Source organism: Hypanus sabinus, chromosome 3 (assembly GCF_030144855.1).
Source record: "Hypanus sabinus isolate sHypSab1 chromosome 3, sHypSab1.hap1, whole genome shotgun sequence".
NCBI lineage: Eukaryota > Metazoa > Chordata > Chondrichthyes > Myliobatiformes > Dasyatidae > Hypanus > Hypanus sabinus.
Genome location: NC_082708.1, coordinates 46,496,487 through 46,524,006, shown reverse-complemented (window position 1 = coordinate 46,524,006; position 27,520 = coordinate 46,496,487). Strand labels below are relative to the sequence as shown.

At 38.6% G+C, this 27,520-nt stretch overlaps 1 protein-coding gene across 3 annotated transcripts; it reads right to left on the bottom strand.

Annotated features, from left to right (window-relative positions):
- Positions 1-676: 676 nt before the first annotated feature.
- Positions 677-27,427, bottom strand: eef1akmt1 (EEF1A lysine methyltransferase 1). 3 transcript variants are annotated; one of them, XM_059964230.1, is made up of 6 exons: positions 27,363-27,427; positions 19,507-19,567; positions 14,638-14,798; positions 10,587-10,669; positions 9,238-9,518; positions 677-922 (listed from the first exon to the last, which is right to left on the bottom strand). In XM_059964230.1, exons 3-6 carry the CDS (start codon positions 14,779-14,781, stop codon positions 780-782), a joined length of 651 nt encoding a protein of 216 aa, XP_059820213.1. In that variant the 5' UTR covers positions 14,782-14,798; positions 19,507-19,567; positions 27,363-27,427; the 3' UTR covers positions 677-779. The 3 variants fall into 3 exon arrangements, with proteins under 3 accessions (XP_059820213.1, XP_059820214.1, XP_059820215.1); XM_059964231.1 differs by lacking the exon at positions 27,363-27,427 and adding an exon at positions 27,281-27,313; XM_059964232.1 differs by lacking the exon at positions 27,363-27,427 and adding an exon at positions 24,856-24,875.
- Between the last annotated feature and the right edge of the window lie 93 nt (positions 27,428-27,520).

Below are 27,520 nucleotides of genomic sequence, written 5' to 3'. Positions count from 1 at the left end.
TTTTCTATTTGTCCTATAACCACCCTCAACTCTCTTTTACCCTTTATATACTTAAAAAAGCTTTTAGTATCTTCTTTGATATTAGTTGCCAGCTTCCTTGCATAATTCATCTTTTCCTTCCTAATGACCTTCTTAGTTTCCTTCTGCAAGTTTCGGAAAGCTTTCCAATCCTCTATCATCAGAACTACACTCTGGGATGTACTTTTACGATCCTATCATATTAACTTTATTATTTTCATCACATCCTTAATTAGTTATATACTGTAATTAAAAGTAAGAAGCAAGGGTTATCAGAAGCCAATTCTTACTCTCACTTCTCACCTTAGGGCCACAATGCAACAAACTAATCTGCTCTTAGATAATTTTGTCTAATATTGAATTTTAACATAGCATATATCTCTCTTTCATTAAGGAAAATAGATAAATAATTGCATTCTCTGACATGCTTCTTACAGTAGCAACATTTGTACATCAACTTGCCAAACTGCTCCCTTTGCAATCTTCACAATTGATATTAAGAAATCTCTGTGAGCCAGAGTGAGCTTCTGTTCTTTTGAGAGGATTTCCTTTTACAAAAACTCAAATTCTCAAATGCAGCACATGAAAAATTGGATAACCACAGTCCAATTACTTCTTAAGATCATTTTTTGCTACTGATGATTAAAAAAAATGTAAATACCTTTGTGGAATAAATTTATTACCTGCAGCCCATGGATGAGATATCTTATTTAACAATTCACACAAGGAACTTTGTATTTATATAATGCATAACTTTCCATTCAACAGACAGAGGGTAGATCTAATCCAGACACATAGTTTGTATAGCAGCAAAATTCATTTGCTAAATTGTTATTGTGCTTTGGGAGAAATTTACACATTTTCACAGAAAGTAACTTTGCTGCCAGATCTTCCATTACTGCACCTGAAAAAGAATTGAGATATATTACTGATACTTTTCAATTAGAATTTTGGTAAACTTTAACTACCTAAACCTCATATAACATCTAAAAACGATTTTGTCCTGACTGCTATTTTCCCCTCCTTTTCCCATTGAGTGCCACTGATGTTAAATTGGACTACTCTCTTCACTATGCTAGTTAATACCTGCCAAATTGATAAAAGTTTAGGGATATTGTGGATCAAATCTGGAAATGTTATTTGCATACCATTTACTTATCCTGCAATATTTATTAAAATATTACTTTAATGCCTTTCAAATACTACAATAGTTGATGATCAAACACAAGGAAATCTGCAGATGCTAGAAATTCAAGCAATACACACAAAATGCAGCAGGCCAAGCAGCATCTATAGGGAGAAACATTGTCGACGTTTCGGGCGAAGACCCCTCGTCAGGACTAACTAAAAGGAAAGATAGTAAGAGATTTGAAAGTAAGAGGGGAGGAGAAAATGTGAAATGATAGGAGAAGACCGGAGGGGGTGGGGTGAAGCTAAGAGCTGGAAAGGTGATTGGCAAAAGGGATACAGAGCTGGAGAAGGGAAAGGATCATGGGACGGGAGGCCTTGGGAGAAAGAAAGAGGGAGGGGCACACCAGAGGGAGAACAGGCAGAGTGATGGGCAGAAAGAGAGAAAAAAAGGGGGGGGGAGAAAAACTAAATATATCAGGGATGGGTTAAGAAGGGGAGGAGGGGCATTAATGGAAGTTAGAGAAGTCAATGTTCATGCCATCAGGTTGGAGGCTACCTAGCCAGTATATAAGGTGTTGTTCCTCCAACCTGAGTGTGGTTTCATCTTGACAGTAGGCCATGGATAGACATATCAGAATGGGAATGGGACGTGGAATTAAAATCTGTGGCCACTGGGAAATCCTGTTTTCTCTGGCAGACAGAGCGTAGGTTTTCAGTGAAACGGTCTCCCAGTCTGCGTCGGGTTTCACCAATATATAAAAGGCCACACCGGGAGCACCAGACGCAGTATACCAGCCGACTCGCAGGTGAAGTGTCACCTCACCTGGAAGGACTGTCGGGGGCCCTGAATGAATGGTTGATGATTATCAGTACCTTAATTATGTGCCTTATAAGGCCAACCCTTATTCTGTCTGCTTTAGCAACACGGCCCAATGGAATGAAACCCTAATGGTGAAAGCACAGTTGATCTTGATTGAAAAAGCTGCCTTAACAAAATACAGAACTGGTGACTTAATAATTATGTTGCAGACAAATGTTTCTGGGATCAGAAATATTGCCAAAATTTATGGCACAAGAAGAAAACAATTGAGCTCTAATGGTTAACCAAAGAATCTAGTCTTATGTCACTTTCCAGCTCCTGAATCCTTTGTGTAATAGGTAGGTCTAGGTGTCTGCCTTCCAACAAAATGTGAAAGATCCCGCATTAAGTAATCTATTTGGTAAAACCCACTAAAAGACATTTGAAAAGGAACTCGTAAGAGATATATCAATATTAACACAAGGCATCCCCAGAAGAAGATTAGGAATGAAAGGTTGGAGCAATATGGACCCCTCAAAATAGCTAATGAGATTTGGCAACAGTTATACCATAAATGAAAATAAAGAAATAAAAGCCATGTTGAATGGCAATACCCAAATTAACTACAAGAGTATTATTGGGGTGGAGTTTCAAGATGGCGACGTAAGCATCTGCCTTTTAGGCGCTCTTTATTTTTTTAACTATAATCACCCTTTAATTAGACCTTTTCGAACTTAATCATATGAGTTGCTACCTTTGATTGACCCTTTTTTCCTAAAATAATAGTTGATCTAATCTTGTCAAACCTAAAATGGCTACAAGTAAGAAATCGGCTAAGGATCCTTTATCCATCGACGCAATTGTTGGTCTTTTGGACACTAAACTGGATGTTAGATTTGCGGCTATGGAAAGTAAATTGGACAATAAACTGGATGCTAAATTTGCGGCTCTGGAAGGCAGACTAGAAGGTAAATTGGACAGTAAACTGTTAAGTTTGGAAAGGAGGATTACTTCGAAAATATCCGATCTTGAAGGAGTTGTTAAATCGCTTGAAACTAAGTTTCAGTCGCAGGCGTTAGAGGTTCAACAGCATGGAAATAAGATCGCGACTCTTGAACAATCAATTTGTGAAAAAGCACGTACAATTGAAGTGTTAGAGAAGAAGATAGAGTCGACTGCTAAAACTTTAGATCAGTACAAGTTTAAAATTACTGATCTTGAAAATCGTTCTCGCAGACAGAATTTGCGCATCATCGGAATTCCCGAAAAAGTTGAGTCCGGTGATTTAACTGAATTTTTCTCTAAATTACTGTGGGAAATTTTCGGTGGTGAAGGTTTGAAAAATGAACCTGTTATTGACCGCGCTCATAGAGTTGCGAGGCTTTCGTCTGTGTCTGATAAACCACGAGCGGTGATTGTTCGCCTTCATTATCTTCGTGAGAAAGAGCTTCTAATTCGATTAGCTCGTAAAAAAGGTATGATCTCCTACAGAAATTATTCATTTCGAATAGTTGAAGACTACTCGTATGAAGTTATGAAAGCCAGGATCGCTTTTAAACCAGTGATGGCAGAGATTCATTCGCTTGGTTTTAAACAAGCTTTAATGTATCCAGCGAAACTTAGAATGGTGCTGCCCGACAACAGTCTACACTTTTTTATCACTCCTGAAGAAGCGAAGAAATTTGTTGAAGAATATCGATCCTCTAGTGCAACTTGAACTATGAGTTACATTGAAGATTTTTTTTTTGGAGAGAGGATGTTATTTCATTTTAAGTTTTAACCCTGGAAGTTGGGTTATAACTTCTTATTTTGAACTATGGGTCTGGGTCTTTTTTTTTTACTATTATTATCGCTTATAGATGCTGTTTTAATCTTTATAATATCCTTTTTTTTATATACGTTTGTATTTTGTAATAATGAATTATTTTTTTCAAAATGTCGTTTCTTCTTCCCATAAGTCTTTACTTTTTATAAGCGTTTACTTGCTTGCCTGTATTTAGAAATGGAACAAAGGTTTTGAATTCTTTTTCTTTAGTTTTTTTTTAAATATGTTGTAGTGTCTGTTAAATCTTTTTTTTATATAAAAATATGCTATTTTGATAACTTTTTTTTACTATATTTTCTCATTAGATTGCTGAATTTATATTCATATTTTGTAATATGGCTTTCTCAAAATGTCGTTTCTTCTTCCCATAAGTCTTGGCTTGTGAAACGTCATCTTTGTATCTGAATATGGAAATTCTTTTTTAAAGGTGTATCACATTTTTAAACTTTAATGTGCATTTTTTTTATTAATGATCTTTCTGGTTTTACTATTTTAGTTTTTTTTTTTTGATTTGTCTGATATGGGTGTGTATGTGTATGTGTATGTATATATATATATATATATATATATGTAGGTATATATATATATATATATATATTTTTTTTTTGCAACTCTATATTTTAATTGGGGTGTTATATAGTTTTTTCTTAAAAAATTTTCTTATGGAGCTGCCATCTTGAAATGGGGGTAATATTAGTATTAGTTTATGCGCCTGCCGCTTGGCTTTCTTTCAAAGGGTGGGGGGAGGGGGGAGGGATCTTTTTTCATGCTTTTGCTTTTTATTTTTTTGCTTTTAGTTTATGGGCTGACTTTAAATTGTTAATATTGTTGAGGTGTCAGGATCTCCGGTTGCTCCTGAATCAATTTTCCTTCTTCCTAAATTGTGGGTTATGTGTTTTTTTAACCTTTTATGATACACACAATTAATATTGGTATGATGGATAAATCTATTAACTTTATCTCGTGGAATACTAATGGTTTAAATCATCCGATTAAACGTAAAAAAATATTTAAAGTATTCCATAGATTGAACGCTAATATTATTTTTGCACAGGAGACCCACATTAGGAGGGAGGATAATCAACGTTTTTTTAGGTTCTGGAAAGGTCAACAATTTCACTCAAATTGTACCGCTAAAATTAGGGGTGTGTCTATTTTTATAGACGCCTCAATTTCGTTTACACATTATGAAATTATTTCTGATCCACAGGGTAGATTTTTGTTGATAACTGGTTCACTTTTTAATCGGAAAGTTGTTTTAGTTAATATTTATGCTCCAAACTTTGATTGTCCTGAATTTTTTAAACGGTTATTTACTTCTCTTCCTAATTTGAATGAATATATGTTGATTATGGGTGGAGACTTTAATTGTTGTTTGAATCCTTCGATGGATAGATCTAAACCTATTCGAACTCTTCCGAATAGATCAGCTTTACTTATTAATTCTTTTATGGTTGATTCTGGAATTACTGAAATATGGCGGTTTTTGAACCCTAAAGGTAAAGAATTTTCTTTTTTTTCATATGTATATCATAGTTATTCTAGAATTGATTACTTTCTTATTGATCATCGTTTATTAACAGATGTTATTGATTGTAAATACGATTCTATTGCTATTTCGGATCATGCACCTCTGAAGTTATCTATCAAGATTTCGGATTCTTCTATCAATACTAGATCTTGGAGACTTAATGCTACTTTACTTCAAGATCCAGAATTTATTACCTTCATAAAACAACAAATTGACTTATTTTTTTCAACAAACTATAATGAAGAGATTGATAAAGGAATACTTTGGGACTCTTTCAAGGCTTTTATTCGTGGACAAATTATTTCATATTCCGCTGGTAAAAGAAAACAAAGATATTCAGATATAGCTTTATTGGTGGATAAAATTAAAGAAATTGATAAGATTTATTCTGTTACTCCTACCAAAGAACTTTATAAGAAGAGAGTTGAGCTTCAAATGGAACATAGTTTATTATTATCTTCTTCAATTGAGAATCAATTAATTAAGACTAGGGCTCAATTTTATATTCATAGTGATCGAACTGGTAAATTGTTAGCTAATCAATTAAAAGCTATTTCGACTAAGCGACAAATTATTAAAATTCGTAAACAAGACGGTAATTTAACTACTGATTATAAAGAAATCAATAACACTTTTCAAGATTTTTATAAATCTTTATATCAATCAGAATTTGACGATGACCGGTTTACGATGGATAATTTTTTTAATAATTTGAATATTCCTAAACTGATAGATGAAGATTGTAGCTTGCTTGATGCTCCTATTTCTATGGATGAAATAAGAGAGGCTATCTCATCAATGAATTCAGGGAAAGCTCCTGGTCCTGATGGTTTTATTGTAGAATTTTTTAAAACTTTTTCTTTATTGCTTTCTCCTTGGCTATGTGAAATCTTTAATGATGCGTTTGTTAAGAAGAGATTACCTCAATCGTTTTATGAAGCTACTATCTCTCTAATTCTTAAAAAAGATAAAGATCCTACCTTATGTGCATCTTATCGCCCTATATCATTATTAAATGTAGACTCTAAGATTCTTACAAAAATTTTAGCCATTAGATTAGAAAAGGTATTACCACAGATTATTTCAGAAGATCAAACTGGTTTTATTAGGAATCGATATTCCTTCTTTAATATTAGAAAATTGATTAACATAATTTATACTTCATCACCTACAACCCCAGAATGTGTTATCTCACTAGATGCTGAAAAAGCCTTTGATAGAGTTGAATGGACATATTTATTTAATGCATTGAGAAACTTTAATTTTAGTCCTAATTTTATATCATGGATTAAATTAATATATTATAAACCTGTTGCTTCTGTTCTTACAAATAATTATAGATCCTCTTTTTTTCAATTATCTCGTGGTACGAGACAAGGTTGTCCTTTAAGTCCTTTATTATTTAATATTGCATTAGAACCTTTAGCTATTGCTATTCGTGAGTCTCCTAATATTTTTGGTATTACCCGTAATGAGAAGTTATACAAATTATCGCTTTATGCTGATGATTTGTTGTTATATATTTCTAATCCTAGTAGGTCTATTCCTGCTATTTTATCCTTGTTGGCTCAATTTGGTAGTTTTTCTGGTTATAAGTTAAACTTAGATAAGAGTGAGTTATTCCCTTTAAACGCGCAAACTTTATTGAGTGATAGGATGCCATTTAAAGTTGTTACTGATAACTTTATCTATTTAGGTATAAAAATCACCAAGAAATATAAAGATTTATTTGGATTGAATTTTTTACCTATGCTTCATCAAATTCAGCAACTTACTACTAGATGGTCTCCCTTATTTTTATCATTAGTTGGTCGGATTAATGCTATTAAAATGATGATTTTACCGAAATTTTTATATTTATTCCAAGCTTTACCAATTTTTATTCCTAAATCTTTTTTTGATAATATTGATTCAAAGATTTCCTCATTTGTTTGGCAAAATAAAAATCCTAGGTTAAGCAAAAGGCAATTACAAAAGTCTAAAAAAGATGGTGGTCTAGCTTTACCTAACTTTAGATTTTATTATTGGGCGAATAATATTCGTAACCTAATGTACTGGAAACTAGATTTGGATTCACCTGTGTGCCCACAGTGGGTAAATTTGGAATGTAGTGAGGTTAAGGGATATTCTATATTTTCCGTTCTTGGTTCTTTTCTTCCTATTGATTTAGCCAAATTCAATAAACAGATATCTAACCCTGTTGTTAAACATACACTACGAATTTGGTTTCAATTTCGCAAATTCTTTAATCTGAAAAACTTTGCTTTGGACAGCCCTATTTTATGTAATTTTTTTTTTAAACCTTCATTGACAGATCAAGCTTTTAGTATATGGAAAAGGAAAGGTATAAAATGTTTTCGTGATCTTTTTTTTGAAGGTACTTTGATGTCCTTTGATCAACTATCCAACAAATTTGAATTACCTAAATCTAATTTTTTTAGATACTTACAAATTAGAAATTTCTTACATAAAATTCTTCCATCTTTTCCTAATTCAACTCCATCGGATTTTTCAGATTTGATTTTTACTTTTAATCCTTGTCAGAAGGGATTAGTAGCTTTTATTTATAACATGATTATGAAGATACAGCCAGAAATATCGGATAGAATTAGACAAGAATGGGAAAAAGAACTTCGATGTAATATATCAACAGATAAATGGGAAAAAATTTTACAAATGGTTAATTCCTCCTCTATTTGTGCTAAACATGCTTTAATACAATTTAAAATTGTACATAGAGCTTATATGTCTAAAGATAAACTTGCCCGATTTTATTCGCATATCAATCCTCAATGTGACAGATGTCACTTAGAAGTGGCTTCATTGACTCACATGTTTTGGACATGTCCCACTTTGCATAACTATTGGAAGGACATTTTTGATGTCATTTCCTCAGTATGGAATATCGATTTACAACCCCATTTTATTACTGCAATTTTCGGTATACCAAATGAAGATGGCAATCAACTTTCCCCTTCAATCAGACGAATGATTGCCTTTGTAACATTAATTGCCAGAAGATCTATATTACAAAACTGGAAAGAAGTAAATCCTCCTACTACATTTCAGTGGTTCTCCCAAACTATTTCTTATTTGAGTTTGGAAAAAATCAGAAGCACTATCTTTGATTCTTCAATTAAATTTGAAGAAACCTGGGGACCATTTATTCGACACTTTCATATGAATTAATTTGGCTTATTTCAGATCCTTTTCTCTACTTATACTTGTTCAGGTATGGAGTTCTGGAGTTCTTTTCTTGACACCTTTATATATTTATAAAGTGTTATTATTGCCCATGTTAGTGTTAGTTTAGTATTTTTTTTCATTATATATTTTTTCTCATATATAATTTCAATTTTTTTTTTTCTCTTTTTTCGACGATTATTTTTGTTTTTCATATATATTTACATAGACTTGATTGATTTATGCACCTTTTGTTGATGGATGTTTTAATAGGATATTATTATCCTATTACTAATGTAATCTCAAGTTTATTGAATCTGTAATCTATTCATTATTTTGTGTTGTTTTTTTTTATATATGAAATTTAATAAAAAGATTGAAAAAGAAAGAAAGAAGAGTATTATTAAAATTAAGCTGGCAGGTGGTCTAGAGGCCTAGTGGCACCCACACCAGACCTCGAGGCAAGTAGTCCCGGGTTCAAATCCGGCTGGCTGCTTCGTATGCTTTTCATCTGTGCTGGGTTGAGCATTGAGCTAGCAACTCGTAAAAAACATAAATGCTAAAGAAACATCAAGATTGCCATCTGATGCACCAGTGAGGTGTGGGAGGATATTAATAACTAATTAAATCATTGAAATCACCGGAGAAAAATCAATAGGTTTCTGACCTTTTACTATTCAATCTTGATCAAACATTGCTAACACCACATGCTTCTCCATGCACTCAGAAAACCAAAAGGAGTCCACGTACCAGTACAAAGAAGGATTTTTCCTTTGGTTAGATATTTGACTGTGAGTGCTATCTTGCTGAGACACTCTTCTGAGAGATAGGGTGGATCAGCTATCACCAAATCACAACTGTGAGGATGCAGATCTTCGCATAGATTCAGAGGATTGTTATAGTCATAGAAATAAAATTCCTTTCCATAAATAGAAAACCGCCTGTCATATTCCAACAATATAGCAGAGAATTCTTCATTCCAAAGCTGCTTCAGTTTTTGATAGACACTTGGAACACTGATGCAAGCAATTCTGAATGGAAAACAAAGCAATGTGAAAAAGTAGTCATGCTTCACATAACCAGAGAGACTGACAAATTAAACTTCATTTCAGAAAATGCAACAGCGCAAAATCTATATTTCAGGATTCCTCCAATGACATATTGCTGTCTCCACTGAGAAAGGGAATACAATTATGTACCCAAGACTTTAGATTACTTAATAATTTGTACGTTTTAAAGTGTTTTAAATTAAATGACTTTTAGTAAAGTTTCTTTATTATTTAAATCTATTTAAATAATTTTTAAATGCCTCAAATTATCAGGTATATAAAAACAATTCAATTGCTTAGAACATCATGAGCTATCAAATGTTGTCAGAATAGGTGAGGCCTATTCACTTGGTGTACCATTGTAGGGTCTCAATCCAAAGCATAAACCATCCAATTGTCTTTATACATGCTGCTTGATCCACTGAGATCCTTCAGAAATTTTTATTTTGTGTGGACTATTCACTTCTTGGATGCATGGGGTCTGCTCATCTGGGTTCTTCCAGAAAAGTAAGTGTAGGACTGAGGATGATAGTGTTGCTCGGAAGTTTGTGAACCCTTTAGAAATTTTTTGTGTTATTTATTTAATTGGGTTCTCTTTATCTAGTTTTAGGACTTACATGAAGATCTGATCACATTTTAGGTCATATACAGAAAAAGAGAAAATTCTAAAGGGTTCATGAAGTTTCCAGCACCACTGTACATCCTGATATAAAATGGAGTCCAAGGTGCACATCCATTTCTGAGATTCACTAGCTGAAAGTGCTCCTATTTCTTGAATAGCCCAATGTAAAACTTCTGCCATGCTGGCAGAATATTTAAAATCAAATGTGGCACATTACTAACAAGAGAAAATTTGAAGATGCTGGAAATCCAAGCAACACACACAAACTGCTGGAAAAACTCAGCAGGCTTGCTGAGCTCCTCTAGCATTTTGAGTGGATCATTACTAGTTCATACATCTTGGCCACCATCTGCATAAACTCCTGGAGTGATGTGTTTGCTGACCAGAGAAACATTAACCCCACAACACCGCTGAAGGAGAATGCCTACCTGCCGCCACTTCCTGCAGCTTCAATTGCCTCCTGGGCTAGTCGATCAGCAGTTTCATCACTGTACCAAAATTGGCTCAATTGCTATTTAAAACAACAAATGTAGATATAAGTGTAGGTCAGTGGTTAAAAGTGGCAAAATTCAGTCAAAAATCAAATGCCCAAATTCCAGTAGTGGCCTAACCAATGTTTTATACAATGTTCAACACAACTTCTCTTTTAAGCTTTTATGCATATAATATATTCAGGTCTGACTGCACACACTTTGAAATTGTGGCATTAACACTATATTGATTTTCCTAACTCTTCTCACCAAAATGTACCATTCACACTTCTCCACAAAATGTTTTCTGCCACTTGTCTGTCCATTCTGTCAGCTGGTCTTCTCACAGTGACTGGCAGCACAGTGGCTCAAAAGAACTACTGCCTCACAGTTCCAGCAAGGTAGGCTCAATCCTGACCTCGTCCTGCGGAAGGGTCTTGGCCCAAAACGTCAACTATATTCTTTTCCATAGATGCTGCCTGACCTGCTCAGTTCCTCCAGCATTTTGCATACATTGCTTGTGTTTGTCCCATATAGCTCTAAACCTTTCCTGTCCATGTACCTGCCTAAGTGACTTCTAAATGTTAAGGTTCTTGCTTCAACCACTTCTTCTGGCAACCTATTCCATATACTGACCACCCTCTTGGTGAAAAAGTTGCCCCTTTCTCCCTTCTCACCTTAAACCTAGGCCCTCTAATAATATTGCGCATATACACCCTATCTATATACCTCTATAAGATTATCTCTCGGTCTTCTACACTCCAATGAATAAATTCCCAATTTCTATAGTTCAGTCACTCAAGTCCTGCCAAAATTGTCATAAATTTCCTCTGCACTTTTGCAGCTAATGGCATCTTTCCTGCAGCAAGGTGACAAAAATTGAACACAATATTCCAAATGCAGCCCCATCAACATCTTGCTCAACTGCAACATAGCACCCCAACTTCTAAACTCAATACACTGAAAAATTCAGGCTTACATGCCAAAAGCCCTCAACACCACCATTGCCTGGTAGCGCTCACATCTAAAGTGATGAAATGCTTTGAGAAGTTGCTCATCACGAGACTGAACTCCTGCCTTAGCAAGGACCTGGACCCATTGCAATTTATCTGTCATCACAGTAGGTCAACGGCAGATGCAATTTCAATGGCTCTTCACATGGCCTTAGACTACCTGGACAATACAAACACCTACATCAGGATGCTGTTCAACATTTAACACCATTATTCCCAAAATCCTGATTGAGAAGTCACAGAACCTGGGCCTCTGTACCTCCCTCTCAATTTCACAGTCTGTGTGGATTGGTGATAATGTCTCCTCCTCGCTGATAATCAACACTGGTGCACCTCAAGGGTATGTGCTTAGCCCTGCTCTACTTTCTCTATACCCATGACTATGTGGCTAGGCATAGCTCAAAAGACCATGTATAAATTTGCTGATGATATAACCACTATTGGTAGAATCTCAGATGGAGCCTAGAGGGTGTACAAGAGCGAGATATATAAACTAGTGGAATGGTGTCACAGCAACAATCTTGCACTCAACGTCAGTAAGATAAAAGAACTGATTGTGGACTTCCAAACGGGTATGATGAAGGAACACGTACCAATCCTCGTTGAGGGTTCAGAAGTGGAGAGAGTGAGTAGTTTCAAGTTCCTGGGTGTCAAGATCTCAGAGGATCTAACCTGATCACCTGGTCCTAACATATCAACGCAGCTATAAAGGCAAGACAGTGACTACATAAGGAGTTTGAAGAGATTTGGTATGTCAACAAATACACTTTAAAAATTCTATAGATGTACTGTGGAGAGCATTCTGACAGGCTGCATCACTATCTGGTATGGGGAGGGGAAGGGGGCTACTGCACAGGACCAAAAGAAGCTGCAGAGGGTTGTAAATTTAGTCCGCTCCATCTTGGGTACTAGCCTACAAAGTACCCAGGACACCTTCAAGGAACGGTATCTGAGAAAGGCAGCATCCATTATTAAGGACCTCCAGCATCCAGGGCATGCCCTTTTCTCACTGTTACCATCAGGTAGGAGGTACAGAAGCCTGAAGGCACACACTCAGTGATTCAGGAACAGCTTCTTCCCCTCTGCCATCCCATTCCTAAATGGACATTGAACCTGGGGACACTAGCTCAATTGCTAATATATATTATTTCTGTTTTTTACATGATTTTTAATCTATTCAATATACGTATTCTGTAATTGATTGATTTGTTTGTTTTCTTCTTCTTCTTCTATATCCTACATTGATCTGCTGCTGCTAACTTAACAAATTTCACGACACATGTTGGTGATTCTGATGTCTACCTGCAACACCACTTTCAGGGTAACATGTACTTGTGTTCTTGTGTCCCTCTATTTTACAAAACAGCCTGGTGCCCCACTTCATTCACTTCTAAAATGCTACTCTTATTTGTCTTCCTAAGATGCAACACCTCACACTTATGTCCAACGAATGATCAAAGACTTTGGATTCGAAGAACATACAACAATATTTTGAGGAGCAGAGCGTGAATAGATTTATAACATTAAAACATCATTAGTCATCCAAAAAGTTACAATAAAAGAGGCCTCTTGTATGACACAAAGTAGATACAATTTGTCTCCCTCTCTCCATCACTAATAGACTGTTATTCATCTCCGACTCATTCCCAACAATTCTCTTCATTTGTCAACAAATATCCATTCCATTTTGAATGTGTTTCCACCACCCTTCCAGACAATGCCTCCCAAGTCATGATAACACACTGGGGGAAAATATTTCTCACCATCTGATTCCTGTTCTTTTTTTTTAAATTAACTGACTTAAAACTGTGCAACTACTACATTTAATAGTATTAATTCTACTCATTCACCTATACTAAAAGTCCTTGCCTACCTACTCCAGCAATCATCTCAAAACTTCTTAGAACTTCTGTAACCTTTCCAGTAAATGACTTAGCTTGAGGCAGAACAATCCCACCTTGTTTAGTCTCTTCACTTATATTGGTAAATCTATCACAACTTTTCATCCTCTCTAAAATTAAGTTCCTGAAATTGGGCAGGTCCTTCACAAAAAATCTTTAAAATGCATTCCTTGATTGCCTGGAGTCAACAGACATATTCTGGGTCAAGATTAATGGGAATAAATAGTATGGCTCTCTCTCTTAAGATTATGAAATGATTTAGTATCATAAGCTTTCCCTCAACAGTGAGCCTGGTTAAGGAACCACTAGTGAAGCCATAATTCACATTTTGCAGATAGCGATTGCCTGAACTGATTCCATTGCCAAAAATATGAAGCAGATTTCCATTCCACCATTTGCACTGGATTGAAATTGATGTTGTTTTATATTACCATTACATACCAAGGAACAGTGAAAAACCTGTCTTGCATATCGTTCTTACAGATTAATGTAGTACAAGGTAAAACATTAATAAAATGTAAAATAAAGTGCAACAGCTAGAGACAGTCGGTTTTAGTGGACTACTACTACTGCACTGATGAGTTTAGATAAAAGATTTTTTTTTGAGTATTTACATATATATCAGGCAACTAGACTAAGAGGACTGGAAAAAACAAGCTTTTAGTGTTTAAGAAAGTATGAAAAAAAAAACAGTTTCCAATCCATGATTCAATTTTAGTTAAAATAAAATTAATCATTTACTCTGAATAAAACAATATTGTTACAGAAATTACAAGAAAGATTAAATTCACAATCCAACCACATTGTGTGGTAATGTGGTGCACACATAGTTTATATCTTTTTACAGATATAATCAAAGTTTGAAAGATAAAAAGCATCAAGCTGTATTCATAGATAACTTATAAGTATAGCAATTTAGTTTCTTTTAGTTTGAAAAGAAACTTAGGTCTAGGTGAATCAAATTCTCTACAATCCATTATTAAACTTTTAATGAAGTCCTCAAATCAGAGACTACTTAGTCTTCTGCACTGAATGTTTAAATAGGGACTATGTTTCAGGAAAAAGTAGGGCACAAAATAATCGCCAGTGTTTTACCCAGTTCTCCTCTACAGATCCGACATGATAGTTATTGCCCTCTGCACACTGCCTCTTCTGCTGATCCAGATAGAACTCCTGCAGGGCAGCCAAAGCGTGGGCTGACAATTGTACTTCATCATCATCATCAGCACTCTCTTTCATGCTGAAGACAAATTATCCTGGAACAAATCAAAGGATATTCACAACACACTATTAACAGAAACACCCGTTGGTAAAGTGCCAGTTCTTTTCCATAGATACAGTTGACTTATAATTAGGATGCTACTTCAGCCTGTAGAAAAACGTTTTAAAAATTCTTGAGGGGGACAGTTGGTAGAGGGGTTTATAACTAAACAGATATCCCTTTGATCTCAAACAGTGCTGAACGTGCCGACCTCAAACAGAACTGCAGATGGTGCACTAATAAGGATTGCTTTCATTGTACTTCAGCTATGGAGTGAAGGGAATCTGTTGCTTGTCTAGTTACTAGGTGTCAGATAATGAAAGGAAAAACCTTAATTATGATGTCTCCACAAATAGAAAAGCAATACACACTATATGGTAATACACAAGACTGGAGAACTCAGTGTCAGTAGAACTGAACTTTATAGCCAGTCATAAAGAATGTGTGGGGGAGGGAAAATAATTTTATCCCATATACAACTTGCTTTTCTCAAACTTAGTCAATTATCAGTCAAACAGAATTGCACTCATCACAACACTTAATATTTGCAAGTTTAAATCATTATTAGTGATTCCTTACATTTCTCTAGTTTATTGTAGAGAGATTTTTTTAAAAATTATTAAAATGAAGTTGTAAGTATTCAAAAAAATCATAGTATCTGAAAGAAGATCAATCAGAGAAGGAGGGAGCTGGCTGGGTGGGAGACAGAGAGAGTAAAAGAATCTAAGTGTAGAAGAGAGGTAGACAAGAGAGAGGGGGGAGATAGCCCAGGAAGAGAGACAGGTGAGGAGTGGGAAGAAGAGGCACAGGAGGGAAGGAAAAGGTGTGGGAGCTATAGTGATAGGGGATTTGATTGAAAGGGGAATAGATAGGCGTTTCTGCGGCCGCAAACGAGACTCCAGGATGGCATGTTGCCTCCCTGCTGCAAGGGTCTAGGATGTCTCTGAGCGGCTGCAAGACATTCTGGAATGGGAGGGTGAACAGCCAGTGGTCGTGGTGCACATAGGTGCAACGATATAGGTAAAAAACGGGATGAGGTCCTACAAGGTGAATTTAGGGAGTTAGGAGATAAACTAAAAAGTAGGACTGCAAAGGTAATAATCTCCAGATTACTACCAGTGCCACGTGCTAGTCAGAGTAGAAATAGGAGGATATTTCAGATGAATACGTGGCTTGAAAAATGGTGCAAGGGGGAGGGATTCAAATTTCTGGGGCACTGGAACCAGTTCTGGGGGAGGTGGGACCAGTATAAACAGGACGGTCTGTACCTGGTCTGGACTGGAACCAATGTCCTAGGAGGAGCGTTTTCTACTGCTGTTCAGGAGGCTTTAAACTAATGTGGCAGGGGGATGGGAACAAGTGCAGAGAGACAGAGGGGTGTAAAATGAGGGTAGAAGCAAAAAGTAGTAAGGTGAAAAGTAAAAGTGGCAGGCAGGCAGGCAAGTCCAGGGCAAAAAGCAAAATGAGCCACTTTTTAACATAATTGTATAAGGGCTAAGAGTGTTGTAAAAACAAGCCTGAAGGCTTTGTGTGTCAATGCGAGGAGCATTCATAACAAGGTGGATGAATTGAATGTGCAGATAGTTATTAATGAATATGATATATTCACAGAGACCTGGCTCCAGAGTGACCAAGGATGGGAGCTCAACATCCAGGGATGTTCAATATTCAGGAGGGATAGACAGGAAAGAAAAGGAAGTGGGGTAGCATTGCTGGTTAGAGAGGAGATTAACGCAATAGAAAGGAAGGACATTAGCCTGGAGGATGTGGAATTGATATGGGTAGAGCTGCATAACACTAAGGGGCAGAAAACACTGGTGGGAGTTGTGTACAGGCCACCTAGCAGTAGTAGTGAGGTTGGGGATGGCATTAAACAGGAAATTAGAAATGCGTGCAATAAAGGAACAGTAGTTATAATGGGTGACTTCAATCTACATATAGATTGGGTGAACCAAATTGGTAAGGGTGCTGAGGAAGAGGATTTCTTGGAATGTATGTGGGATGGTTTTCTGAACCAACATGTCGAGGAACCAACTAGAGAGCAGGCCATTCTAAAATGGGTGTTGAGCAATGAGGAAGGGTTAGTTAGCAATCTTGTCGTGCGAGGCCCCTTGGGTAAGAGTGACCATAATATGGTGGAATTCTTCACTAAGATGGAGAGTGACATAGTTAATTCAGAAACAAAGGTTCTGAACTTAAAGAAGGGTAACTTTGAAGGTATGAGACGTGAATTAGCTCAGATAGACTGGCAAATGATACTTAAAGGGTTGATGGTGGATATGCAATGGCAAGCATTTAAAGATTGCATGGATGAACTACAACAATTGTTCATCCCAGTTTGGCAAAAAAATAAACCAGGGAAGGTAGTGCACCCGTGACTGACAAAGGAAATTAGGGATAGTATCAAGTCCAAAGAAGAAACCTATAAATTAGCAAAAAAAAGCGGCACACCTGAGGACTGGGAGAAATTCAGAGACCAGCAGAGGAGGACAAAGGGCTTAATTAGGAAAGGGAAAAAAGATTATGAGAGGATGCTGGCAGGGAACATAAAAACTGACTGTAAAAGCTTTTTTAGATACGTGAAAAGAAAAAGATTGGTCAAGACAAATGTAGGTTCTTTACAGTCAGAAACAGGTGAATTGATCTTAGGGAACAAAGACATGGCAGACCAATTGAATAACTACTTTGGTTCTGTCCTCACTAAGGAGGACATAAATAATCTTCCGGAAATAGTAAGGGACCGAGGGTCTAGTGAGATGGAGGAACTGAGGGAAATACATGTTAGTAGGGAAGTGGTGTTAGGTAAATTGAAGGGATTAAAGGCAAATAATTCCCCAGAGCCAGATGGTCTGCATCCCAGAGTGCTTAAGGAAATAGACCAAGAAATAGTGGATGCATTAGTGATAATTTTTCAAAACTCCTTAGATCCTGGATTAGTTCCTGAGGATTGGAGGGTGGCTAATGTAACCCCACTTTTTAAAAAAGGAGAGAGAGAGAAACCGGGGAATTATAGACCTGTTAGTCTGACATCGGTGGTGGGGAAATGCTAGAGTCGGTTATCAAAGATGTGATAACAGCACATTTGGAAAGAGGTGAAATCATCGGACAAAGTTAGCATGGATTTGTGAAAGAAAAGTCATGTCTGACGAACCTTATAGAATTTTTTGAAGATGTAACTAGTAGAGTGGATAGGGGAGAGCCAGTGGATGATATATTTAGATTTTCAAAAGGCTTTTGACAAGGTCCCACACAGGAGATTAGTGTGCAAACTTAAAGCACATGGTATTGGGGATATGGTATTGATGTGGATAGAGAATTGGTTGGCAGACAGGAAGCAGAGAGTGGGAGTAAACGGGACCTTTTCAGAATGGCAGGCAGTGACTAGTGGGGTACCGCAAGGCTCTGTGCTGGGACCTCAGTTGTTTACAATATATATTAATGACTTAGACGAGGGAATTAAATGCAGCATCTCCAAGTTTGTGGATGACATGAAGCTGGCGGTGTTAGCTGTGAGGAGGATGTTAAGAGGATGCAGGGTGACTTGGATAGGTTAGGTGAGTGGGCAAATTCATGGCAGATGTTATTTAATGTGGATAAATGTGAGGTTATCGACTTTGATTGCAAGAATAGGAAAACAGATTATTATCTGAACGGTGGCCAATTAGGAAAAGGGAAGATGCAACGAGACCTGGGTGTCATTGTACACCAGTCATTGAAGGTGGGCATGCAGGTACAGCAGGTGGTGAAAAAGGCATGTTGGCATTCATAGCAAAAGGATTTGAGTACAGGAGCAGGGAGGTTCTACTGCAGTGGTACAAGGCTTTGGTGAGACCGCACCTAGAGTATTGTGTGCAGTTTTGGTCCCCTAATCTGAGGAAAGACATTCTTGCCATAGAGGGAGTACAGAGAAGGTTCACCAGATTGATTCCTGGGATGGCAGGACTTTCATATGAAGAAAGACTGGATCGACTAGGCTTATATTCATTGGAATTTAGAAGATTGAGTGGGGATCTTATTGAAACGTATAAAATTCTAAAGGGATTGGACAGGCTAGATGCAGGAAGATTGTTTCCGATGTTGGGGAAGTCCAGAACGAGGGGTCACAGTTTAAGGATAAAGGGGAAGCCTTTTAGGACCAAGATGAGGAAAAACTTCTTCACACAGAGAGTGGTGAATCTGTGGAATTCTCTGCCACGGGAAACAGTTGAGGCCGGTTCATTGGCTATATTTAAGAGGAAGTTAGATATGGCCCTTGCGGCTAAAGGGATTGGGGGTATGGAGAGAAAGCAGGTACAGGGTTCTGAGTTGGATGATCAGCCACGATCATACTGAATGGCGGTGCAGGCTCGAGGGGCTGAATGGCCTACACCTGCACCTATTTTCTATGTTTCTAAGAGAGAGTGGGGTAGAGAGAGAGAGGAGGAGAAAGACAAGATTAGCAAAAACTCTAAGTAATGGACCAAAGACAAAATGCCAAATGCTAAGACTGGGGGAAGAACTCTATTTGCATCAAAGAGGTTATAGTATTAGTCACATACATTTTTTGAATTTTCAGCTTAAAGGTCAGGACTAAAATACAACCAGTTCCTAGCAACACACTCACTTATTACTGTTAGAAATATGTCTGTAGATCACTCAATATATTAGCACTTTTAAAAATAGCTGGTACCATTAAGTGCTATTACTTATGCATCAATTCTTACCTATAAATGATGAAAATCTGATAGTAGAAAATGTTGAAAACACCCAGATGGTTGGCAGTAACTGTGAAAAGAGAAACAGAATTAACATTTCAGTTCAAAGATTCAACAGGTTCTGATGAAGGATCTTCAACATGAAACATAAATTGTTTCCTTTTCAACTAATATTCTATGGTCTGCACAGTGTGTTCAGCATTTGCTGATTTTGCATGCTAATAATGCTTCATTTTATACATTTTAAGCTCCATTACACAAACTGTGCAATGATGCCAGGAAACTTTCTCCTCATGTATCTCTACATGAATTATTTCTTCAAAACCAATCATCATGTAACTATCCTGCTGACCGGTCTTTCTACTTGCTCATGCTTTTCTTATTGGAAAAGCTCTGGAAGCAAGGTACTACGTCTGTGATCAGATCATCCTTCACCTTACTGCTTGAAACCTGATCATAACAAAGGACATAGTAGATTTGGCCTACTGCTTTGTTTGGTGTGATGGTTGAGGGGTAATAACTGTTCTTGAACCTGATGGTGTGAGTCCTAAGGCTCCTGTACCTTCCTCCTGATGGCGGCTACCAGAAGAGAGAATGTCCTCGGATATGTGAGTCCCTGACGATGGATGCTGCTTTTCTGCCACACGGTGCTTTGAGTAGGTGTGTTCAGTGGTGGGGAGGGCATTACCCATGACTGACTGGGCCTCATCCACTATTTCCTGTAGGATTGTCTGTTCAAGGGTATTGGTGTTTCCATACCAAGGCTGTGATCCAGCCAGTCAATATACCCTCCACCATACATCTATAGAAGTTTGTCAAAGTTTTAGATATCATGCCAAATCTTCGCAACTTCTAAGGAAGTACTGGCGCTGCTACGCTTTCTTCTTAATTGCATTTACATGCTGGGCCAAGGACAGGTTCTCAGAGCTGTTAACACTGAGGAATTGAAAGTTGATGACCCTCTCCACCTGATGAGGACTGGCTCATCGACCTCTTGCTTCCTCCTCCTTGGTTCGTCGATCTTGTTGACATTGAATTAGTGGTTGTTGTGACACTGCTCATCCAGATTTTCAAACTCTCTCCAATGTGCTGATTCATCACCATCTTTAATTCAACCTATGACAACAGTTTCATCAGCAAACTTGAATATGGCATCGGAGCTCTGCTTAGTCACACAAACATACGTTTAAAGTAAGTAGAGCAGGGGGTTAAGGCTGATTTATACTTGTGCGTACGGGCTACACCACAGCCTACGCTGTAACCCTGATTTTTACTTTGCATCGCTCTACGCCGTTAGCGAGCATGCACTGGTGTGCGCCAAAACGCTAGTTGGCGGTGGGGTTTCTATGCCACTGTGTTGAGTTTCTTCGTGAGAGACATGGACGAGAAAATGCATATCAAACATTTTTGCATGTCGGCAGGTAGATTTGACGATTTGGTTCATCTATTTCTTATCCGTGTACGGACAGCCTACAGACATGGCGGAGAAGAAGCAACCGGAAATGAGTAGAAGGAAATACGATGCTGCCAAGCGGACCAATCACAGATGCTGCGGTCTGCGTCGCCAAGACGCACGAGTAATTTTTCTGGGGAGGCGCACGTCACCCTATAGCGTAGGGTACAGCATAAGTATGGCGTAGGGGACACGTTACCTATGGCGTCAAAGTGACGCACAAGTATAAATCAGCCTTTAAGCACACTATCTTGTGGTGCACCTCTGCTGTTGGAGATCATGGAGGAGATATTGTTGCCAATTCGAACTGACTGGGATCCGTAAGTGAGCAAATCACAGATCCAGGAAATGGGTTTCCACAAATGTATATAGAGTGCGTCATCTATTGGGAAAACGCCAGAATTGCGGGGAAAAAACGTTAACAAGGTTTATTAATATAATTTCATCAAGTTCTGCGGGCCGTAGTTTGCCCATGCCTGGTCTAAGCACTACTGGATGAGAACTGTTAAGGCAGGTTACTATGTTCTTTTTAGGCACCGGTATAACTGAAGCCTGCTTGAAGCAGGTGGGTACTTCAGACTGCCAAAGTGAGAATTTAAAGATCTCAATGAACACTACAGCTGGTTGATCAGCACGGGTCTTTAGTATTTGACCAGATACTGGTCTGGGCCAGATGCTTTTCATGGGTTCACCTCCAGAAGATTGCTCACACTTCAGAACAGACAGAACAGTATGCGGAGTGCGTTATTTGATCTGGAGCGCATTTTTTATTTTGAGAACGTACGTGCACCTGCACACTACTCATGTCCATCACTTAACAGAAATGACATGTAACATTTAAGGCTTATTGAAAAAAATATTTTCAAATGCATTTTTTACATAACACAACGAAGAAACTTATTTTTAATTTCAGTGGGAACAGTGTTGTTGGTCTCCCTTTTTAGCCAGCGCATCAAAGTCTGGATTTAGTTTTGTTGTGGCGATTCTCAGGATGGATCTGAGGTGTTGGTCAGTTAACTTGGATCTGTGGCTGGCTTTGTTGATGTTCATGACGCTGAAAGCTTGTTCACACAAATAGGTCGAGCCGAACAAAGAGTAAAGCGCAAATGTGGAGTAATACGCTGCACCTCAACAAAGGTCAATGTGTAGCGGTATGCTTCATGCAGCACTAAAATTACGACACGGAGTCGGTAACTGCAGTCAAAGAAAAAAACTTTATTCGAAATCTCCAGCCTCACTCAACCTGCCCCCCGTGGCGCAGAGGCTCCAAAGCTCTGTGCTCGCAAATCCCCGCAGGCTGTCTCCCTTAGCCGCAACGCTGGCTAATTGTGAGCCAGTTTGGATGTGCCAGGAAATGGGTCGCCACAAATGTATATAGAGTGCGTCATCTATTGGGAAAACGCCAGAATTGCGGGGAAAAAACGTTAACAAGGTTTATTAATATAATTTCATCAAGTTCTGCGGGCCGGATTAAAAAGCTTAATGGGCCGCATATGGTCCGCGGGCCGTAGTTTGCCCATGCCTGATCTAAGCACTACTGGATGAGAAATATTAAGGCAGGTTACTATGTTCTTTTTAGGCACCGGTATAACTGAAGCCTGCTTGAAGCAGGTGGGTACTTCAGACTGCCAAAGTAAGAATTTAAAGATCTCAATGAACACTACAGCTGGTTGATCAGCACGGGTCTTTAGTATTTGACCAGATACTGGTCAGGGCCAGATGCTTTTCATGGGTTCACCTCCAGAAGATTGCTCACACTTCAGCCTCAGAGACTGAAATCACAGGCTGTGGGAGTTTCTGATGGTTCCTCCAGTTTTTAACAGCCAAAGCGAGCACAGAAAGCATTGAGCTCATCAGAATCTGAATGATTTTGTGGGGACACACTTATCTACACTATTTTAATAAAATCTGTGTGGATTCATTCAGATCCACAGACAAGTCCTTGGGCACAGCCCAGTCCACTGACTCAAAGCAATTCTGCAGCCACTCCTCTGTCTCCAGTGACCACCACTTCTTGTCCTGATCTCTAGAGCTTTGCTCTTTAGCCTCTGCCTGCATGCAGGTAGGAGAAAGACAGCCAAGCCATTAGATTTCTGGGCATGGAATGGTAGGTATTCCTTATCTTAGTATAACTCTGGTGCTACAAGTTATATGCTGATAGTAGTTGGGAAGGGTTTTCTTTCAACAAGCCTGATTGAAGTCCCTGATTGAAGTCGCGATGGACTGTTTCTTGTTTGAAGACAGCATCATACAGTATTTCAAGTGCTTCATTAAAGTCAGCCACTGGTGGTATGTAAACTGCAGCCAGTATTACGGAGGAGAACTCCCTTAGTAAATAGAACAGACAGTATTTGTTCAAAACTGGGGAACACAAGCTCGCCACATCAGAGCACCACTGACAGTTTATCTTGAAACAAACACCTCCACCATTTGCCTTTTCTAAATCATCTGTTTGGTTCATTCTGTGAATAGAGAAGCCTTCAGATGTGAATGCTGTATCTGGTATGCTGGAAGTAAGCTATGTCTCATTCGAACATAGAACAGAACAATCTCTCATTTCCCTCTGATACTGCAATTTTGCCCTCAGATCCTCAATTTTGTCTTCTAGTGACTGCACATTTGCTAACAAAATGCTGGGTAGTGTGGGTCTCCTCTCTGTGTTTCATCCTGGCTTGAAGCGTCCCCATCCTGCCTTGCTTCCAGCCATGGTGGTGAACCTTCATCCACTTTAAGGAAATGTAGCTGTTTGCTTGAGAGTTAAGTCTGCTGAGTCCTTCATAAGACTGTGAAATCTGTACATCATTAAGTTGATTTAAAAGTATATTGCTTAAAGGGAAACTACATGCTTCAGGTTTCATGGAGAGTAAATCAAAAGAGGCACGTCTAGAAATATTGTACATTGCCTACAAAATATCGCAGTGGTTCACCTGTTCTATCTTCTACATAAATTGTGATTTAAATTCATTTCTATTAATATGTTTAATGATTTATATATTTTTTCAATTAGTTTCAAAGAGTTGTGATCAACAGAAATATCTAGAAAGTCTCAAAAGAGTTTTCCCTCAACACATGGTGCCTGAAGTCAACATTGAGGCCTGTGAGCAAATTCCATCACTCAGAGTCCATACAATTCTCAGGTGATGAGACAACTAGGGTGTTGAGGGCCTTGTGGCCACAAACGGCAAGTGCAACTGATCATCCCATGAGAGGCAAACACAAGTGCAAACAATCTAGTCAGTTGTCTTACACATGACCTCGCTGTTCTTTTAGGTAGAGACGTAAGAACCAATGGCACTATTTTGAAGTTAGCCTAATAACTTGACCAATAATTCTTTCTCTTTTAATATGACAAAAAATATATTGGTCTTTGTACAACAGTGTTCAAGAAAGCTTGATATGAATAGATTAGCAGCTATATTTCCTATATTACAATAACAATACTTCATAAGTTTGTCACTGGGTGAGGTAATAAGAAGCATTTTACAAAAACCTAGGCTGTGGGAGCATAGAGAAGTTCAGCAATTATATTGACAGGTACAATCAAGTTCCGGTTTAACAGTCATTCAACCATATACATGCATACAGCTAAATGAAACTTCATTCCTCCAGTGTCAGTAGTGCACACAGTCTCACTCTGCACATGTAGTTACAATAGCAAATACAGCCACAAAAAGTAATAGTAGCACAAGTCCCTGAGTGGCATGGCCTGAAGATTAATTGTGCACAGAATGTTGTGCAGAGCCACATTTCTGCAAGAACAAGCACACAGCAGTTCCTCATCTTGTGCTGGGTCAGCCATCTCAGAAACTACCAACTTGTTCATCTGCTTCTGCGTGTGTCCTATCAAAACATCATACTCTACATATGGCAAAGTATGAGGGTCTCATTTTAGTCTCACTAGATACCTTATGGTGGTGGCATCCGTCGGTCTCAAGAGATCTGCGCCTGGATACCTTAGAGCCTATGAATACAGAGTGGATGTAAGTCACCTGCATTCCTGGAGTTCACTTAAGGAGAAAACAACGATCTCCACTCTTCTGTCACCACTTGATTTTATTGACTTCCACTCACAACCACAGAAGATACAACACCTACCCTTTCATCTCTTTGCTTCTCTTTCCTGATGAAGTAGCCATTTGCACTTCCAATCTAGTGAACCACATTTAGTGTTCATAATGTGGCTTCATCTACCTTGATGAAAGCACTCACATTCAGTATGCATCCAGCTGCCTGCCTCATTAATTCCCCACACCTTTTGCTTTTTTGTCTGTAGACTGTCAGTGTTACACAAAATTTAATGTTAATGTAATGTCAGTTCATCTTCAATCTGAACACAATATAGTCTTTAGGACTCAACAATGAACTATCCAACTTTAAATAATTTCCTCTTTCTTTCTGTGTCAGAACCTTTACCCCTGCACCCCTCGCCATCAGGTGGAAGATACAAAACCCTGAAAGCATGTCAGAACAGGCTCAAGGACAGCTTCCATTCAGCTGTAATCAGACTCTTGACCTCACAATCTACCTTGTAATGGTTTTGCACTTGCAAATGCCTGAAATGCACTTTAACACTTCATTCTTCATTGTTATTGCTTTTCCCTTGTACAACCTCAATGCATTTCAATATGATGAAACAATCTGATTGGATGTCTTTCAAATTAATGTTTTTCACTGTTTCTTGTATGTGACAATAACAAACCAATTTATAAGCCACATCTCTCCCCTTTTTCTGGACCCACCTCTGTGGACAAACTGTCTACCAATATCTTTTATAAACCTGCCAACTCCCACAGCTATCCAGACTTTCTCCTGTAAAAAAAAGCCACTCCCTTCTCTCAGTTCCTTCATCTCTGCTGGATCTGTTTCCAGGATAAGATTTACTTTTCCAGAAATATCAGAGCTGTCCTTCTACTTCAAAGAATGGAGTTTTCCTTTTCCCACCACTGATGCTGTCCTCTCCCACATCTCCTCCATTTCCCAGACACCACATCTTCCACTGCCTTAACAGCGATAGAGATCCTCTTCTCCTCATTTAACACCCCATGAGCCTCCGCATCCAGCACATCACTCTCCACAATTTCTGCCCTCTTCAATGCAATCCTACCACAAAACACATCTTTACTCCCCCCCCCACTCTGCTTTCCACAGGTTTACTTCCTCCATGAGCCCTTGTCCATTCATCCCTGCCCACTAATCCCTCTCCTGGCACTGATCTGTGCAAGCGAAATAAGTGCTATTCATGCCATTCACCGACTCCCTCACCTCCAGTCACAGCCCCATTAGTTCTTCTAGGTGAGGCAACACTTCACTGGTGCATCTGTTGGGATCATCTACTGTATCTGGTGCTCCTGATGCGTCTCTACATTGCTGAGACCCAATGTAGATTGAGGACTGTTTTGTTGAGTACCTTCACAACACCCCACAAAGGCAGGATTTCCCAGTGGCCAATCATTTAATTCTAAATTCCATTCCCATTCTGATGGCCTCCTCTACCGTCACAATGTGACCACTCTTAGATTGGAGGAGCCATACCTCACATTCATGAAAATCAATTTTTCTAATTTCGTGTCATTTACCCTTTCCCTATCATCAGCATTCTCCTCCTCCCTCTCTCAGATTCCTTCTTTTCCAGGCTTTTATCTTTCCCACTCATCTGGCATCACTATCACCATTCAGCTTACACCTCCCCCACCTTATTCTGACTTCTTCCCCTTTCTTTCCAGACCTGATGAAGGGTCACAGCCCAAACTATCAACTCTTTACTCCCTTCCATAGGAAATCTGACCTGCTGAATTCCTCCAGCATTTGTATGTGCTACTCTGGATTTCCAGCATCTGCAGAATCTCTTGTGCTTTCAACTTAGCAGTCATTTCTACTTTCCATCATTCCAGTCCCTTTTTTTAAAGCATTATCTTACCTGCTGGGCATATCTCACAGCTTTCCTTTTAGCAAGATATTACACAAACAAGATCTAAAACGCTGCCTGGTTGACACATTGAGTCACCCGGCCTCACCAGATATTCTACCATCCCTCCCCTGCCTTGTCTACAGCCTAACACTAAAACCATTTCCGATTAACTCTCTTTCCACTGGGGATTCGTAACCAGTTGAACGTTTTCTGTTGGAACACACACAAAATGCTCGAGGAACTCAGCAGGCCAGGCAGCATCTGTGGAACTAAATGAACAGTCGACGTTTCGGGTCGAGACCCTTCGTCAGGACTGGAACGTTTTCTGTTTCTATTCCAATGACCAGCAAACCTGTGGCCACGCCAACGCGGCGCAGACGCGGCCCTGGTTATACAAAACAGATAAATATATATATTTTTACTTTGGTCACATAATCTGACGTTAATTGTTTCACCAGCTCAGGATAACAGAATTAAATGAAAGGCAGCTCTGACCCTACTCACCGATCTGCAGACTAGTCCCCTCGGCTGCTAACCTTTGAACTCTAACCCATAGCGCGTCATCAGACAACGGGCCCGGTGATAGGCCGAACGCTGACGGCCAATGGGCTCGGAGCTAATGGCGGCCTCCTCAGACTTCGCTGCAGTCTGGGCCTCCGGGT